The sequence below is a fragment of the Oryzias melastigma genome, linkage group LG6, assembly GCF_002922805.2.
Source record: "Oryzias melastigma strain HK-1 linkage group LG6, ASM292280v2, whole genome shotgun sequence".
Classification (NCBI taxonomy): Eukaryota; Metazoa; Chordata; class Actinopteri; order Beloniformes; family Adrianichthyidae; genus Oryzias; species Oryzias melastigma.
The window spans coordinates 6,350,930-6,369,070 of record NC_050517.1 but is presented as its reverse complement, the minus strand read 5'-3'; the positions used below and the strand labels follow the sequence as shown (position 1 = coordinate 6,369,070).

Genomic DNA, 18,141 nt, shown 5'->3' with positions numbered 1-18,141 from the left:
AACAGCATGAACGTAAAGTGCATTAAGTCTCCAAGCTCCATCCCTCTGACACATCACTGTATCAAACAAACTGCTGACATGGCAGATTGATCAGCTGCGACAAATCCTCTGATGTTGTTCTGTTTGTGGACATAATACAAAGACACCAGAAAGCTCCAGAACAGTATTATTAAAAATATAAAAACACAAACAAAAGTTCTTTTTTTTTTTTTTTTTTTTTTGTATTTCCTCAGTACATAGCAAATAAAACACCTAAATGTGTACTGGCACACACAACTGTCAATGTGACTGCAAATAGATGAACACAAACATTCAAATATTTTATTTACTCTTTGACATCTAAGTAGATTAAGGCAGTAAGAAGAAAAACCTTTCCAAAGATTCTGGAGCCTCATCTTCAAAAATGTAAACTCTTGATTTTTTTAAGAAATATGATTTTTTTTTACATCTTAATGTAAATTAAAAAAATAAAAAAAAAACAGAAAAGTAGCTGCTGATGAGAAAAAGGCCTTAAACACACAGCAGAACTTCTACATGGCACAGAGTGAGCTGACATTCACACTGATCTATGCAAGTGAAGGCTAGTCACAACCATCAGAGAAAAGGTCTTCAGGCTCTAAACTGGAACATACAAACCTGACCATACTACCTGGAATAGTTCAACCAAATACAGGCTGCATAGATTCTTCTGTATGAAACATCTGCATGAAGCAGCACATCAGTCCATGAAGAAGAGCGAGTGCTGCTGTCTCCTGTGTACAGTCAGCGTGATCCTCAGCTGGTCATTAGAAATGGTATAAAGCTGTTGAAAGTGCTGATAATAACACAGAAGAAAATGATTCACAGGATTAATTTAAGCTTTGCTGTCAGTGGCAGTAGAGACCTCACAGAGGACAGAGACTGACAGACTCCAGCAGAAGTTCAGAGTTGGTCCAGCAGCTGCGGGGTTCCTCTATGAGCAGCAGCGGTGCAAAACCTTCTTGAAGAAGTTTCTGAACTCGGTGTTGAAGATGGTGTAGATGATGGGGTTTAGAGCGCTGTTGACGTATCCAAGCCACGTTACCACGCTCATCAAGGCCGATGGGATTTGGCAGTCATGACAACGCGCTCGCATGATGTGGAGAACAAAGAAGGGGGTCCAGCAAAAGAGAAAGGCACCTGCAGAGGGACCGAGGAGTCAGAATCAAGCAGAACCCGATCCGTTTGTCATTCAGTTTGAAGAGATCATAACAGGAAGGCTTTTTTATGTCACATTGAAGGTTTTCTTATGAACTATAGATGTATTTTTGGTGGCATCTGAATTTATTGCCTCAACTGGATGAATTCAGTTGAGGCACTAAGTGATATTTTCAGCTGCAGAGATAAATTTGTTTGTGGTGCGAGACTCTCAGACTTAAAGACCTACTCCAATTAAATGATGTTCTTGGTCTTTTTAACATGATGATGATGATGGTGGACATGTATAAAGACAATTAGGATTAAAATTGCATTTCTGAGTATTTTTTAATTCAAATTGTGGTGAATCAGGAGCAGACCACCAGCTCCCTGCTCCGCTCCATTCTGATGCATCTGATGCTTTTATCTTCACCTGAGCAGGAATCTGGATCAAAACTGAACAGTTCCAATATTGCTCACCATTTTTATTGCTATGTGGGGGTGTGAGCGGCTGTAAAAGCATGTAAACAGAGAGCTCTCATTTATGGGTAGCGGTAAAGGAGGCGGAACCTCTTGCTTGCAGACGCTATGTCTTTGAAAACAACAGTTTTTCTTTTAATCTTGGCTAAAAACAGCATAATCATCATTTAAAGACCTCTGGGAGTGCTTTGAAAAAATAGATCAAAAGATGATCAGAGTGGAACTTTGAAGAATAGATAACATATTTGTATTTTTTAAAGTAGCCAAATCATGACTTCTCTCTGGAAATCTGCATCGATTCTGAATAAATAACTGTTTTTTTGATGTTAAACTAGTTTCAGATGAGAAAAAAGTGCTGATCCTATCAGTGTGTTTGCTCTCATTATTCAGGCTTTGCTGTTTGTCCATCTGTAATCCCTCCATCTTCATCCATCCATCACACAATTGTGTTTACTGTGGAAGCAGGAGTTAAGAGTGCCCTTAAGACACTGAGGTTGGATTAATAAACATGAGGCAATCTCTGTTCAATTTAATGTCCAGGTGTATTAAATAATTTGCAAATGTAAAAAAAGGTTTCGGCAATAATTTAATAAAATATATTTATGGCTGTAAAAATGTTTTCTGGTACTAGAAATTATTTTTCAAGTCCTCAAAACAGGACATAAACATGAAAGAGGGTTTTTTTTTCTACACACAGATCCACATACTAGTTACAACCTCACAATCAAACACAAATGTTATGTTTAAACTCATCAACCAATCAGCACCTTTCTCCTGTTAGCAGTCAATCACATAGAAACACATCGCACAGATAAACTCAAATGGATCTTTCCTTGATTATTTTTCTTAAAAGTGGGATTACTTCCTTTTAGTTTATCATGTCATCATGAGAAACTCGCCATCATGGCTGTACTTAATGGAAAAGCAGCAAAATATTTTTGTTTAAAAAAAACAAAAACAAAAACAAGATTATTCTGAATTTTCTCTTTTATCCACAGATGTTTGAAGATTAAAAACTTGTTTTCAGGTGTAGACATATTTTTACACTTGCCACAAATTTATGAAAGGTATAAAAGTCGATATGATCCTCACAGCCTCGAGACTTGAACCAGTGAACCCTCATGAGCCGAAGGATCCCACTACAACCCTCACCCACAACTCAGGACCCATCAGCTCTAAAGGCTTCAGCTGTTAGTGGCTGTGAGTTTCATTCATCTGTCAGAAATATTCCTGATTGGTCGACTTTTACTGTAATTATCATAAAACTAATTTCTCTTTAACCCTTTAACACCAGAGCTCCAGTGTTTATGTTCTTTGATTTACTGTAGTTTTTTAAATGTCAGCTCGATCAACGTCATTCCAGCAGATTCTGAAGAAGAAAAGCAGCCCCCCAGCCAGCAAGGCCAAGTGGGCCCCATATGGTTTAAAAATGGGCAGAAAATGTGGGCCCCGTTTGGGTTTGTCTGCACTTTCCGTGGTGGCCCCACCTGTGTTTGTCCACACTCACTTCAATGGGTTAGCTTGCGACACTAGCCAGCCGCCCAATGGACAGTGTTGAGCTCCTCCGTGTTGAGCCAGTGAGGTTCACTGTAGTATGCTAGCAAGCTCTGCTGTAACATGCTAGTGAGCTCCTCTGTAGCAAGCTAATGAGCTCTATTGTAGCATGCTACTGAGCTCCATTGTAGCATGCTAACAAGCTCCGCCGTAGCAAGCTAGCGAGCTCCGCTGCACCAAGCTAGCGAGCTTTGCTGTCCACCAGGCAGCTGGATAGCATAACAAGCCTAAAAACCGAGTGTCCACTTAGGTTAACTTGGGGAAACACAGGTGGGGCCCACATTTTCTGCCCACTATTGGACCAAATGGGGCCTGCTTTGCCTTGCTGGCTGGGTCGCGCCGCTTTTCTCCTTCAGAATCTGCTGGAATGTCGTTGATTGTGGTAACGGTTGAAAAGTTACAGTATGTTAAAGATCTTGTGTTTAAGCGTTGCTGGTGATGCCTCAGGTGTTAAAGGGTTAATGAGAGCTCTCTGTTTACATACTCCACTGCTAGCACACAGCCCATCTCAAATCGCACCTAACATTACTAAAAACCCAATTTCTATCAAAATCAGTCTTTAATTTGATATAATTTTAAAAAATCCAAACGGATGTCTATGCTATTTGTTTTGACTGTAGAGCCTTTTTTCCTTTAGAGGTCTCTGGAGGTTCAGGCTGCAGAAATCTAAACCTCAAAAAATCTAATAATTCCATAGTTTTTTTTATATTGCCAGAATGTTTCATTATTGTAGGTTTTATCTCAGCTTTGTCACATAAATTTGTGTAACAAACTCATTAGTATTACACGCACAGCTAAAAAGCAGTCTGACAAAGTCTTAGGTTGTAATTGGATTTCAGATTATGAAGCTGCTGGGATTAGCTGCCGTGTGGAAAAGGGGAGCAGTGGCACATCTATTAATAGGCTGACCCACTCTGACTGATGCGTTAGTGCTCTGGGTCGGGCGCTGAAGTGTCAGCAGGGAGCTCCGCTCCAGTGCCAGTCGTTATATCACAGTACAGGTAATACCTGAGAGGGAGATTCCATCCTGCTTATTTAGTTTGCTTCAATCATTCTTTGAATTGTGAGCTAAGGACTCGTGCTTTACTGATTTAAAGATACTACAGTTAACCCTTTAACACATGAGGCGTCGCCGGTGACACTTAAACACAAAATATTTAACATGCTTTAAGTTTTCAATCGTTAACACGATCAGTGTAATTCCAGCTGATTCTGAAGAAGAAAAGCGGCTCAGACTCATTAAAAAATTAAAGTAAATCAAAGAACATAAACACTGGAGTTCAGATCTATGATGCTTCTCTTTTAAAAAACAAAACCAAACTTACCAACAACAACAGGAAGCACCCTCATGGCTTTCCTCTCTCGGCTGTTGATTTTGGCCCTCTTTTTCCTGTTAGGGTTGGGGTCAAACTTGATCTCAGCGAAGCTCACTGTGGGTATAGATCCTTTGTACTCAGAGTTAGGTGGGTGTTCCACCGGTGGCAAGTCGGGCTGCTCGCCCGGCACGTCGCTCGGGTCCCTCTCTATGATGGGAGGCAGTGGCGGAGGTAGGGAGGCTAGAGGAGGCAGCGATGCGGCGGCCTCCTGCAGTTTGCGGCAGGCCTGGATGCTGCTCTTGAGCTTGGCTCTGCGAGCCTCCTCCCAGCGGTGCAGCCCGCGAAACATCCCGCAGTACAGCAGCACCATGATGGGACAGGGGATGAAGAAAGAGCACACGGACGAGTACAGCACATAGTCATCGCTCTCCAGCTTGCACTCTCTGCGGTCCCGGTTTGGGATGTCGTTGATACCAAACATGATGGGGGAGGCCACAGCCAGGGCCAAGACCCAAGTAGCTGACAGCAGAACAGTCTGCCGCAGGTCCACGTGCTTCCTGTTGTAGTTTAGAGGGATGGACACAGCAATGAACCTGAAATCAAACAATTTTACAACAAACTCAGTCCAAAGAACGGGCGAAACCTTTATACAATAATAAATACTACACTCTTCAAAGACTTCTTCAACCCAATTCTGGAGTTATTCATGTTGGGATATATTTTTAGGATAATTTTTTAAAACATTATTTTTAACCAAATTTAAAGGTACTAGTGTCTGTTATGTTACTTTATCCTTCTTTTAGTTTTTTTTTTTTTAATCTTTCTTTGTTGTATATATATACATACACATACACACACACATATACATATATATATATATATATATATACACATGCATATATATACATACATATACAGTATGTACATATATATATATATATATATATATATATATATACACATATACTATATTTATATGTTAGGGCCGGGAATCGATAAAAAAAAAAAATGTTATTAATTGCAAACCTTGAAAAAAATTATTTGCGATTAATTGCGATGGAATCTGCTTACAGCTAGAGATGTGTCTGTCCACTGAACTGCTCGCCTCTGGTAATGGCGGCGGACCGGACTTTTATGGTGAACTGCAGAGTTTCCGCAATTTTTAGACAACGCTGGTGCTCGTTATTGTAGAAAAATTAATGTTGGTCCTCACCCCAAAATAAAATAATGACCGGTTTACCCTTTGGATTTCTAATAGCAGGCAGCTCCGTTTTGCACCGCCTACCAAAGTGCCTGCACTGCTCTGCATCGAAGTTCATCTCCCACCTTGTTTTTTAAAATAAAAGATCGCTTTTGTCCAAAATCTACAAATGCCATATTATCTCTTTCATTTTTTAAAATGTCAATCACAGAATATAAAAAAAGTTTAGTGTACCGAGTTTTATTTTGCATATCTCACAGCTGCACGGCAGAGCATTAATAAATATTACTGCGTTAATTCGGGCTGATCAATTGCATGTGTTAACGTGTTAACTTTCACAGCCCTAGTATATAACTCGCCCAATACATTTTGTGTGTACTTTGCAATTGTGTATTGATATGTACACTTAAATATAAAAAACGTACGAAAACAAAATACAATTTACGGATGCACTACTTGAAATAACAAAAGCTTAAAACTAACTATCAATTCTTAACACATACAAATCTTTTAATAGTGTGCACCAATTGCCTGATAAAAAATAAAACATTTACACTCGGATCAGAGTTACAAGTGCACAAGTGGTTTGAGACTCCTTTTACGTCTTCAGAGTTGAGTGTAGATGATGCGTTTAAATGCTGATAGAATTCTGGGGTGTCAGAGTTTTCTTCCCTTTCCACTAAATGACTTCCTTCTATAGGTGTTGCTGAGCTCACTAATGGTTAAAAGAAAAGAAAAAAATATATTACCTTATCACTCAACGTTTACTTATTAAAACATATTTTAAAAAGATATGCTTTTTTGAGACAGAAATATAACATTGGTAACAGAAATGACTGCTAGGTGGTGGACTGGTTAAAATGGCGGTGCATCTTGGTGGTTACTCAGTAAAAGTACAGCATAATAAAAGTGCAGTATGTAAAAATATGTATCAACTACAGTTACGGGATTGTCGTTCAAAGTTCTGCAGACCTCTTTACAGTGTTTGATTGCATCCTTTGGTTCAGGGGGAACACCTGCTTTGCTAAATTTAACCTCTCATGCATGAATGAGTCCGTTTTCTTTGGGATGTGAGGTAGACCAGAAGAACGCTCTCCTCAGCACCTGGATTCCTGCTCTTCCATTATTCAGACCCTGTCGTTCGCTGAGACAGCCTGCTAAGTGAATGAATGTGACTGGCTGCTTCAAACAGCTAAAGATCATCAACATCAAACCTGACTTCCCTACAAGTCTTGAAACAAGTTTTTCATCTATTAAGAGGAACAGAGCAGGGTTTTCAGCCCATTCTGCAGAACGGCAGCTCATCAGAAATTCACCTGTGAGTTGTGGGAGAGTTAGGGTTAAGGTTGCTGTTCAGTAAACCTGAGCTCATGTCCAGGAATGCCTTCGTTTACACACTATCCCATTAGCTCACAACCCCAACCTACAGCTGTGCTCTTAAGTTTACATACCCTGGAAGAAATTATTTCATGATCATTTTCATAGAATATGAATGATAACACAAAAACTGTTTTTCCCCTCATAGTTAGTGGTTGAGTGAAGCAATTTATTGTCAAAAAATTATTTTCACTCCTAAATGTTGACCGAATGACCCTGTTCAAAAGTTGACATACCCTGATGACTTTGTTCTAAAAACATGTACACAAGATATACTAAAGGGTTTAAACAACAGCTAAAGGTAACCATCCTCACCTGTGACTCATTTACCTGTAAAAAATGTGTGTGCACTAAAGGTCTTGGAGTTTCTGGACTCCCAACAGACACTTGCATCCTTCATCCAGTGCTGGACTGACATTTCTGGATCTTGAGTGATGGGAAAAGCTAAAGAGTTGTCAAAAAATCTACAGCAAAAGGTAACTGAACTGTACGCAACAGGAAAGGGATAAAATAAGGTATCCAAGGAACTGATAATGGGACTCAGCAGTGTTTAGAATTTAATCAAGAAGTGGACAGTGATGAGTCTGTTGAAACCAAACCACGGTCACCAAAATGTCTGCCACAACTGCCAGAAAAACCGTTAGGGATACAAAGAAAAACCCCAAAATAACTTCAGCTGTGATCCAGGACTCTGGAAAACTGTGGGGCGGATGTTTCAAGGTGTACAATGAGGAGGCACCTCAAGGAAAATGGGCTGCATGGTCGAGTCGCCCGAAGAAAACCTTTTTTACACAAATGCCACAAAATAGGTTGCTTACAATACGTCAAACAGCACAGAGACAAACCTCCAAACTTCAGGACCAAAGTCATTTAAAGTGTCTGAAAAATCTTTATACACTCTTTGTTCATTAGGGTAGGTCTTTCTGAATTTGACCACATTCTTGGATTTAATTTTCTTTGTTGGTTAAAACATATTTTACATGTGTGATTTAGAAAGTATTTTCAATAAAACTTAGCTTTATTGAAGGATTTTTGAGGGATTTTCAGTTTAAAGTACATCATTTCTGCATTTGGAACCACTTGAACATTGAACTGGTCAAGGATTTGGCCAATTCCATTCTTCAAAATCTACTACACTGATAGCTTTGAAAATGTCCCTTCTCTGGCCAACTATGAGTTGAGTTATTCAAGCTTCTGACTGGATGAAGAAAACGGGTTGAGGTAACCGGCAGCAGCAATGGCTCCCAAACAATTCACTGGGCGATCATGAGCACCAGGTTGGGTTAGCCCTGCATTAAAGCTTTTACCAGTGTGGGCTAGCATAGAGCCAAATGCCAACTCAACTGGAGAACGGAGAGAAGCACATGTACATAGAAATGTGTTGTTTGCACAAGAAGTTATGGCAACAGAAACAGATATATTAGCTTTATGCATAAATTAAAGATATTGTAAAAACTCAGTGGATGTTGTAAACACAGCGTTTGCTTCACTTCACTGATTTTCAGGACAGGGAGGTAATTGTATTGTGGTGACAGATACACTTGGTTTTGTGTTTTTCAAAACCAAAAACTTATTTGAGTCAAAAATCAGCTAATTCTAGAGGAGAAAAACTTTTCAATGTGGCATCAGTGTCAACACTCTGTGGGTATAAAAAGCTGATTTTGTCAATAAGTCATTCCAGGTTCATCATTCAATCAGTCATAAATACACGGTGCTGCTTAACGGACGAGCAGCTCCACCAGCGTCTTCAGGTTGGAAGTAGACAGTCAGATGTTGCAGGTGAACTTGGTTAGTCTCAAAGTGTCATCAGCAGACTTGTATCAAGATTCAGAACTACTGTGAGAGTTTGTGGCAGACCCAGGAGTGGAGCCTCAGCCACCACCAGTGTGTGAATGTGTGTGTGAATGGGTGAATGGGTCTGTGACTGTGAAGCGCTTTGGGCCCTCGAAGGAGGGTAGAAAGCGCTATACAAGTATACTCCATTTACCATTTTTACCATGAGCGTTTGCAGTATGTGACCTGGACAAGGCAGCAATGGTCTCCTGTCCTGTTCACTGGTGAGTGTCAGGTCAGCTTGACCTTGCTGGAGAAAGGGAGGTGAGCGATATGCCAAGGTCAACATGGTCCCAGGGTTGGCTTTGGTGGAGGAGGTGCAACAGTCTGAACAGGCACCATCAGTCAGAGCAAAACTCATTTGGTTCTTGTAGACGGACCAGTTCCTTCACGTTCTTACCTCAGAGACATCATAGAACCATCATCATCTCCCAATTCCACAAGCACAGCCCCAACTTTATGTTCATGGTTGATGTTTCGCCACATGGTGCCAGAATTGTCACAGCTGGACTTCAGGAAGTGGGAGTGCCTCATATAATATGGCCAGCAATGACCTCTGACCTGAACCCCATAAAGCACATCTGAGACCAGCTGAACCACATGATTGTATTCCAAAGTAGGGTTGGGCACCGAAGTTCGGTTCCAAGTAGGAACCGTTATGATTTGCGCGGTTCTACCGAAACCGAAAGATGCGGCTGCAAACGGTGCCGGATTTCGGTTCCAAAGTTCATTGAAGTTTCATTTGTCTGTGGACATGTCAATCACTTGTACTCCCTTCTGATTCTTTACGATTCAGCCCATCTATTTACTTTCTTGTGTTCGTGGGCGGGCTCATATAAAACCGCCGAGATGGTCGGCTTCCGCAACGTTGGTGGGCGGGACTTTCGCTGTGAATAGTGGAGTTTCCGCTGGAGCCCCATCCCAAAATGAAACAATGAATCGTTTCCTCCTTGTTGGGCTGCTAATAGCAGAAAGCTCGGCTCGGCTCCGCCCACCACCACAGCGGGTCGTCATCATCTGCTGCGCTTTGCAGTCGTGTGATTGACATTTATCTTCCGCCTTATTTTATTGAAATAAAATATTGCTTTTGCCCAAAAACAACTGCAAATAAATGCCACATTCCTGATTTAATTTAATAAAATGTCACGCTAAAATTTCAAGGACGTTTAAGTTTATTTAAGACGGAGTTTTATATTAGTGTAGCGGACTGAGTTCTGCTGGGTAACTGTATGGGTGCATTCTGGATTCCAGGGTTCAGTGAATGCACCAGTAGGAGACGCTGATTGGCCCTTGTTCTGTCACTCAGCCTGTTGTCGGGGGGTTTGGACTGGTTGGGCGCAGCTATTGGCTGAATAGGAAAAAGAGGGTGGGCTGTGCAGGCGCGAGGGAATGAGAATGTTTTGGGGGAAGCGCTCTCCCCTGTTGGTTCGGTTCTGAAGTTGCTGCAAGTTGTACGGCGTTGGTTACGGCCGACAGTAACCAGAATAAAGAGCATTAAAAAGCTTTGGAGTTTCGGTGCATCAGTCTGGACGGACGCTACATTATGCTTTATATTCGTGCGCACAGCTGCACGGCAGGAGGGAGTCTGCGCTTGTTTGAAGCCGTTCTGCTTTGGGTTTAGGAAGATAAAGGCATTATTTTTATTACTGAAATACCGCAATAAGCACCGAAAGGGAACCGAAACCGAAACAAAAGAACCGCGGTAGCACCGGAACCGCATCAGAACCCATCGGTGCCCAACCCTATTCCAAAGTGACCTGCAGAACTGCATGTAGGAGTAGTGGAAGAGTGGAACGCCTCAGAACAACATCATGAGTCTAGTGAGGAACATCCGACGTGGCTGTCAAGCTGTCATTGCAGCAAATGGTGGGAATACCCGCTATTGACATGGTCAACGTTTGTTATTTGGGGCAATATTTATAATTTTCTTATTTTTTGGGTAATAAATGTCAAACTAATGAAAATGGTGTTTCTTTTCATTCATTATCAGTAATGTCAAAAGAAACTTTTACATTTGTCATTAAAATTCAGACCAAATAGAAAAAACAGTTGTGTAAATAACAATATCCCTAAGTTAAGTTGAGTATTTGGGCTGCCTAATCCACAAACAGCAATCAACAAAACAAATCCAATGTTAAAAAAAGGGTTTATTACTTATTAGACTTATCTTCCCTCTAATGAACTGCTGAGCTTTACAGGAAGACTGCATCATTTGTTGGCTCCTTCAGGAGAGCTTTCCCTTCACCTTCATAATCTTTAAGTGTTTTCTTGGGTGAGTTTTCAAATGTTCCCACAATGTAGCTGATCCTCTTTTTGTGATCCGGAGGTACTGACCTGTCGATGCTGATGGCGCAGAGGTTGAAGATGGAGGCGGTGCACAGCATGACATCCATGGTCATTAAGCCATCACAGATCGTGGTACTGAGAGTCCACACACCATCCTGGAACTAGAACATTCATCCCAAATCAGTCAGCAATCAGTCAACACATGAGAAAGAGGAGAATATGCACCAACATAAAGACTCTGATGACCCAAACACACTCTTCAGGTTTAATTTGCTGGGAGGAAGAAACAGGAATATGAGAGGATTTTGTTCATGAAATTCTTTAGGTTTTAAAATGCGTCTCGGCTTTCAGTTCAGTTGAGTTCAAATATCTTATTTTTAAAACGTTTTGTTGCGTCTTTGATGGAAAGTGCTTTTTAAACCTTAATATTTGGAAATGCATGAAGTTATTTGTAAACAACATCAAAGAATGTATAACTGAAAATATTAATTTCTATTTAATGTTTAAATGGGATTAAAAACAAATAATTTTAAAGTAATTTTGACTGAAATCTTTACAGCAAGCAGCAGCATTAGTGAAGACAACAGGACTATGAGCTGGAAATCCAGACACCTCAAATATCTTTAAAGACCCACACCAATGAAAATCCTTGTTCTTGTTTTAACATGTCCTTTAAGCATTTTTACATTATATTCCATTACATGTCTGTTACATGATGTGTGATTGATGTTACTGTTTACTAAAACCATAAAAGAGTCTTTTATGAGATCAATAAATAATCAACAAGCACTTACTTCAATTTGCTACTAGAAAAAAAATGTACTTGATCTGATCAGAACCGGATTACAATATCTGTGCAAAATTGTAAAATGAAGTAACTTAGTAGGGGTGGGATTACATAAATTCGTGTCTCCCCACTCCTTTTAAAGCAATCAAACTTTTAAACTTTTTAAGTTTTTAAATTTTAAGTCTGCAATTGTTTTTTAGTTTTTCTTTTAGTTTACAATACTTGGTAATTTTATGTCATTGTTTTTATTGGCTCTTATACTTTTATCATGAATGTCTCTCTTTATTTAGTTTATTTTGACATTTTTTATTATATATATATATATATATATATATATATATATATATATATATATATATATATATATATATTTATTGATTTTAAGTATTTTATCATGAGTTTGAAATCTGTTTTGTCCTGTATTGTCAACAATCTATGCTTGAAATAAACATTACGAATTAATCAATTATTCAACTAATCAATAAATCACGTTATCTCACAATGGAGGAGATATATAAAATAGTTTAAGGGTAAAACTGTATTTCTGAGTATTGCTTGCTGTTTTTTTGTCAGCTTGGGCTTGTGAGGTGCTGTCATCTAGCAGAAGAGTGTAAACAAAAGCTTGATGGGAATTTGCAGAGGTTACCCTCTGCACCAACAATCTTGTTCACAATTTTTCTTGCTGCTTTGCAGAAAATATGTCTTAAAGAACAACTCATGCTTTTTGGCTTAAAACTGCATAATCTTTATTGAAAGACTACTCGGAAATATTTTACAATAGAAAATAAAATGTTTGGAGTGGCACTTTAGGGCATTTTGCTGAGTCAGGCACATTGACTGTACCAGAGAACTGGACAGACTGATTGTGATATCACCCACAAAAAGTGGTTTACTTCTGGCTTCAACCAAATTAAGTCACTTCAGTCGCCATTTTTTTGGCGATAAGGACACCGCCATATTGGAGCCAGACAATGTCAGTAATTAGTGATCGTTCTGAGTCTGTCTCACTCAAAATTGTTATGGCAACCATTCTCACCAATTAAGGATGAGCTTGTTGGAAGGCCAGACTCCTACCACTTGAAAGCAGGCTACACAAACTCTGTCAATCAAATGTTTTCAAAATTTGAAATGAGACCAGATACTTTCGTTGATTGGTCAGTTTATAACTTAACTAACTTGCAATAGAAAAAAAAAATAAGAGAAAGAGGACGATCAAGAACAAGTAAAAAAAAAAAGAATCACAGGCCCCGGTTCGACTCCCGGCTGGGGGATTTGGGACCTTTCTGTGTGGAGTTTGCATGTTCTCCCCGTGCATGCGTGGGTTTTCACCGGGGACTCCGGTTTCCTCCCACCGTCCAAAAACATGCTTCATAGGTTAATTGGTGACTCTAAATTGCCCCTAGGTGTGAATGTGAGAGTGAATGTGTGTGATTGAGGCCCTGCGACAGACTGGAGACCTGTCCAGGGTGTACCCCGCCTTCACCCATCAGCAGCCGGGTTAGGCTCCGGCACCCCGCGACCCCGAAAGGGACAAAGCGGTCAGGAAAATGAATGAATGTTCAGGAAAAAAAAAACGTATTTACCCACAATCTCAAATATAATCCACACATTTTTAACAAGGTGTAACTGTACTATAAAGAATGAATCACCAAAAACTTCTCCATTCCTTCAACACAAGTCCTTAAAAAAATAAATGTCAATGGATCAGTTATCCTCAGGATAAAGTTTAAAGACTTAACAAAACCTTTCCCGCCAAAAGTGTAAATGGAAGTAGCCATTTTGAAATGATTGGTAAAAGTCGTTCTACTGCCCCTAGTGAAATGATGAGGAACTACAGGGAAGAAAACATGGATTAACCCTTTAACACCGGAGCTCCAGGGTTCATGTTCTTTGATTTGTTGTAACTTTTCAACCATCAACACAATCAATGTAATTCCAGTAGATTCTGAAGGAGAAAAGCGGCGTGAGCAGAATCTACTGGAATTACATTGATCATGTTAACGGTTGAAAAGTTACAGTATGTTAAATATTTTGTGTTTAAGCGTCACTGGCGACACCTCAGGTGTTAAAGGGTTGAGTTATGGGGTTTTTGGAAAAGTTTGGATCATATTAATGAGATATGGGTCTGTGAAATGTGTCAAACATGAATGGTTGGTTAAACCAGGGGTCAGTAACCTTTAACAGTAAAAGACTCATTTGGGCTCATTTTCTACTGATCCAACCCGGTCGCAGTAAAATGCGTACATATGCCACGACTTTGCACTCTGAAATACCGTGTATAATATACGCCAAACACGGTTTTTGCGTGCATATGATACGCAATGGTAGAGAATAGGTTGCGCCGGCGTACAATATACACGAGTTTTTAGGTTTCGTTTTGGTCACGTGGTCAGAAATCCTCCGGCTCTTTTGTAAATGACGTCGTTCCTGGTTAAGGTTAGGATTAAGGTTATGGTTAGGGTTAGAAAAGCAAATTGTTCGTTTGTGGGACTGTCTGTGATGCTCACGGCTCCACCAGGGGGCGTGTCAAACCTGGAAAACAGACTTTGACACGTTTAGGACCGCGCGTATTATATGCACGCAAAAACCGGTTTTGGCGTATATTATACACGGTATTTCCCAAATCGTGGCATATGCACGCATTTTAATGAGACTGGGCTGACTGATCAAAACCTGGAAGGAGCCACAAAGTCTTACTTTAGCCTTATTTGTATTTACAGTGATCTTTTTTAAAAAATAAATAAGAATTATGTCTATTTTTTGGCAAGAACAAAAGCAACAATATAAAAAGAACCCAGAATCTCTCAAAATGTTTTTTTAACTTATTTTCAATATAAAAGCTGCTCTGTGCCAAACAGGATCATCTCAGTGCAGCTAGTAACAATGTTGTGCAGTAAGATAATATGTGCTTTTAACTCCTAAAAGATCAAACTTTTTACCAAAGTTTAGCTTTGCATATCAAATTTGTTCATTCTGAAGGTAGAGTTGAACAAACAAGACGTCTTCAGGTCAACAGGATGTAAGAACCTACATAGTTTATCATCTATGTGAACCTCAGACATCAATTTATACATTTAACTCATCTAAATTTAATAAATGCCAATTAGGTAATTCTTACCTTTTAAAAAAATGCTATTTTATTTTTCTTTTCTTTATTTATTGTCCTTTTTTTCCTTCTTTGTCCTCAGCAGTCTTCCACTGCTGGGTTTTGTTATTTTAGTTTGGGGTTGGATCTTGGGAGTCTTAGTTTACAGGCTTTGTTTATTTGTTTTCTTTAGGTAGTTTTGGTTAGGGGGAGCTGCTGACTGTGACAGTAGACATGTCTGGGTCAGCAGTCTCCGTGACTTATTTTATGTTTGTCTGAGGATCCACCATGGAGAGATATCTGGAGCTGCAGGATGCAGACCTCTGGGTTAAACCATGACCCCCATGCAGCCTTTCTTCACACTGCAGCGTACTTAAATTATGTTAAGTAACATAAAAAAGTGTATGAACTAATTTATGTGATTAATAAGTAAAAATAAAAGGGAGAAAATATTTGCAATAACTTTTAAATGCCCAATGGGAAGAATGATTAGCATGTGTTCAGTCTGCAGATGAGTTTTTGTGCTTTTTCAAAAGTTAGTCATTAACACATCTTTTCGTTTTGGGGAGAAAGTGAAGAGTTAGTGTGAGTGAAGTCTGAATACTCCGCTGACATCGTGCTGGTCTCACCTCCGAGTAGACGAAGAGCGGCAGCACGAGCACCGCCAGCATCAGGTCTGCCACCGCCAGGCTGACGATGAAGTAGTTGGTGGTGGTCTTCAGAGCCCTCTCCGTGATGACGCTCAGACACACCAGCAGGTTCCCGCAGATGATCACCACGATCAGCAGCACGCCGAACACCAGCGCCAGCGGGTTGTGTCCCTCCGCCGCCGCCTCCGCCGCGCTCGCGTTGGCCGCCATCTCCGCCGCGGCTCTGCGGTCGGTGCGTCCCGGGGAGAGCCACAGCAGTGCGGCCAGCGTCCTGTCAGCACGGGCGGGGTGGACTGTGGGGAAAGCTCCTGCTTCTCATGTCGCTACAAACCCAGAGGGAGCTGAGCCGGACTCCACATGCGCCCCGCGCCTCAAAGGAACAGATGGAAAAGTCTGGGAGCGCGCGCCAACAAGTTTCACCTGAGCGGGACGGCAGCAGCGCGCGGAGGGCTGTCGGGACGGCGGGTGGATGTGGCTCCGCATGAACGTTCAGCTTCACCTGATCACCTGCAAAGGCCACGCTGGGCAAACTTAACCGATTAAAGCAGATTATCAGCTGTGCGTCCTTCAGCCTCTGAGCTGCAGCGGGACACGCGCCGTCCATATGCTGAGCGCGCGCTCTACAGGGGCTCGGGACAAACATTATGGAGTCACAACTCAAAACCTGAAGATCTGCAGCAGACAATGAGAATTAAATGAACTCATGTTATTGTGGGAAAAAAGACAGGTTTAATATTTTTGTAAGAAAACAGAAGCTTATAGATCAACACCTAAACTATTAATCCAAACATTTATATACCTGCCTTGATCAGGTTTGTATTATCATATGTTGTTTGTGCACAAAAGTGAAGCTTGTCAATGAAAGTCCATTAACAAATATTTTGTTGATGTTTATATAATGTTCTTGTGTCAACTTTCTAATGAAATATGAAAAAAATCATCTTAAACTCGCAGTTCTGAGTGTTTCTGACTTATTTAGTTGAGTGACTCAGGGTGATGTTTGACAAAGATTGTATTCATCTAGGTTGGGCCATAAGCTCCCTGCTCCGCTCCATTCTGATACATCCGCTTACAGACAAATAGATCCATGAACGTCTTTGTTTTCCTCATCTGAGCTGGAATCTGGATCAAACCTGTATATGACTGGATAGCTCCAATATTGCTCACCATTCTTGTTGCACCACCAATAGGTTGGAGGTGCAGGGGCTGTAAGCTAGTGGGAGGCATGTAAACAGAGAGCTCTCAGTAACAGAAAAGGAAGGAGGAGTGTGGTTTCTCCACACCAAGGCCCAATCCGAATTCTCCCCTTATATATATCTTAAATTTCAATCGCTGGGAGCTCCGCACTAACGCTAGCTGACCTGCAAGTATTGTTAACTTAATTGAGTGGAAGTGACGTTAGACTTCCCCCCTACTCACTAAATAGTGTGCTCGCCATTTTCTAGTGCTGTCCAAATCCAAAATCAAGTGCACTAGAAATTTCCTAGAAGTCTTTGCAAAAAATTAACATTGATGCTCACTAGATTATCGAATCTAGACCATAATGCATCACACTCGAACAATTTCAAACAAAAAAACGTGTTTGAATGTAATATTTGAATAAACCATTCACATTTTCACCATCAGAACACAGCGGAGTCATAAATAAACGTCACGAAATGCTTGTTTTGATTCTATTTTCACTTTGTGAAATTGGTGACTTCATATATGGCGTTTAGAAAAAGTAGTGAGCATTGTGTCCAAATTGCCTTTAAAATCCAGGGCACTATACAGTCCAGCACTATATCGTTTTTGGGATTGTGGGGGGGGGATTTGGACACATGTATTTTTCCATAACTCTCTGTTTGGAGGGCTAAATGAAGGGGAAAGGAGAAGGGAAGAATTCGGATTGGGTCCAACGGTCCCATCCACGACTGAGAGGTAAATAATGAACTTGTGCTGCTCTTCATAAACTTTGTCCAAGAAAACAACACAGGTTTTGGCTAAAAATGACATAATCATAATTAAACGACCTCTGGGAACGATTTTACAATAGATCAAAAGATAGTCGGGATGAGTCTTTATGTACTTTGTCATAGTTGTCTCTGGTTTACACAGACATTTCAGTGTTTGTATACCTTTGCATCTGAGACACGTATGCAGAAAGAAAGACTCCTCCACTACAACTTAACTACAGAGCAATGATCAGTCTGTTACTGAGACATTTGAGAGTCTTGATGTATTAATTATTGTTTATTTTCCTCTAAAATCGTCTCGTTCTACCTGTAGTTTGACTGGAACGACTGTCAGGAAGATTAAACAGGAGAATCAGACTTGGATACAGACCTTCAAGCTGGTTCAACGACATTTGTATGAGGACCCCCAGCGTTCATTTTTGAATTGGATTTAAATAAAAACCACACAAATATTACATATAG

General features: G+C 40.4%; 1 protein-coding gene across 1 annotated transcript; it reads right to left on the bottom strand.

Moving 5' to 3' along the window:
• Nucleotides 1-225: 225 nt before the first annotated feature.
• drd4a (dopamine receptor D4a) lies at nt 226-16,519 on the bottom strand. Its single transcript, XM_024261959.2, has 4 exons — nt 15,704-16,519; nt 11,251-11,363; nt 4,515-5,098; nt 226-1,158 (listed from the first exon to the last, which is right to left on the bottom strand). Exons 1-4 carry the CDS (start codon nt 15,932-15,934, stop codon nt 953-955), a joined length of 1,134 nt encoding a protein of 377 aa, XP_024117727.1. The 5' UTR covers nt 15,935-16,519; the 3' UTR covers nt 226-952.
• Between the last annotated feature and the right edge of the window lie 1,622 nt (nt 16,520-18,141).

What these genes read in the sequence shown, in the direction of transcription:
- drd4a (XM_024261959.2), bottom strand. Translation starts at nt 15,934, where the DNA reads ATGGCGGCCAACGCGAGCGCGGCGGAGGCGGCGGCGGAGGGACACAAC. An exon ending in CGCTCTTCGTCTACTCGGAG is followed by an intron (nt 11,364 to 15,703) that starts GTGAGACCAGCA and finishes TGAATGTTCTAG; the next exon opens with TTCCAGGATGGTGTGTGGAC. An exon ending in GGTGCTTCCTGTTGTTGTTG is followed by an intron (nt 1,159 to 4,514) that starts GTAAGTTTGGTT and finishes GTCCCTCTGCAG; the next exon opens with GTGCCTTTCTCTTTTGCTGG.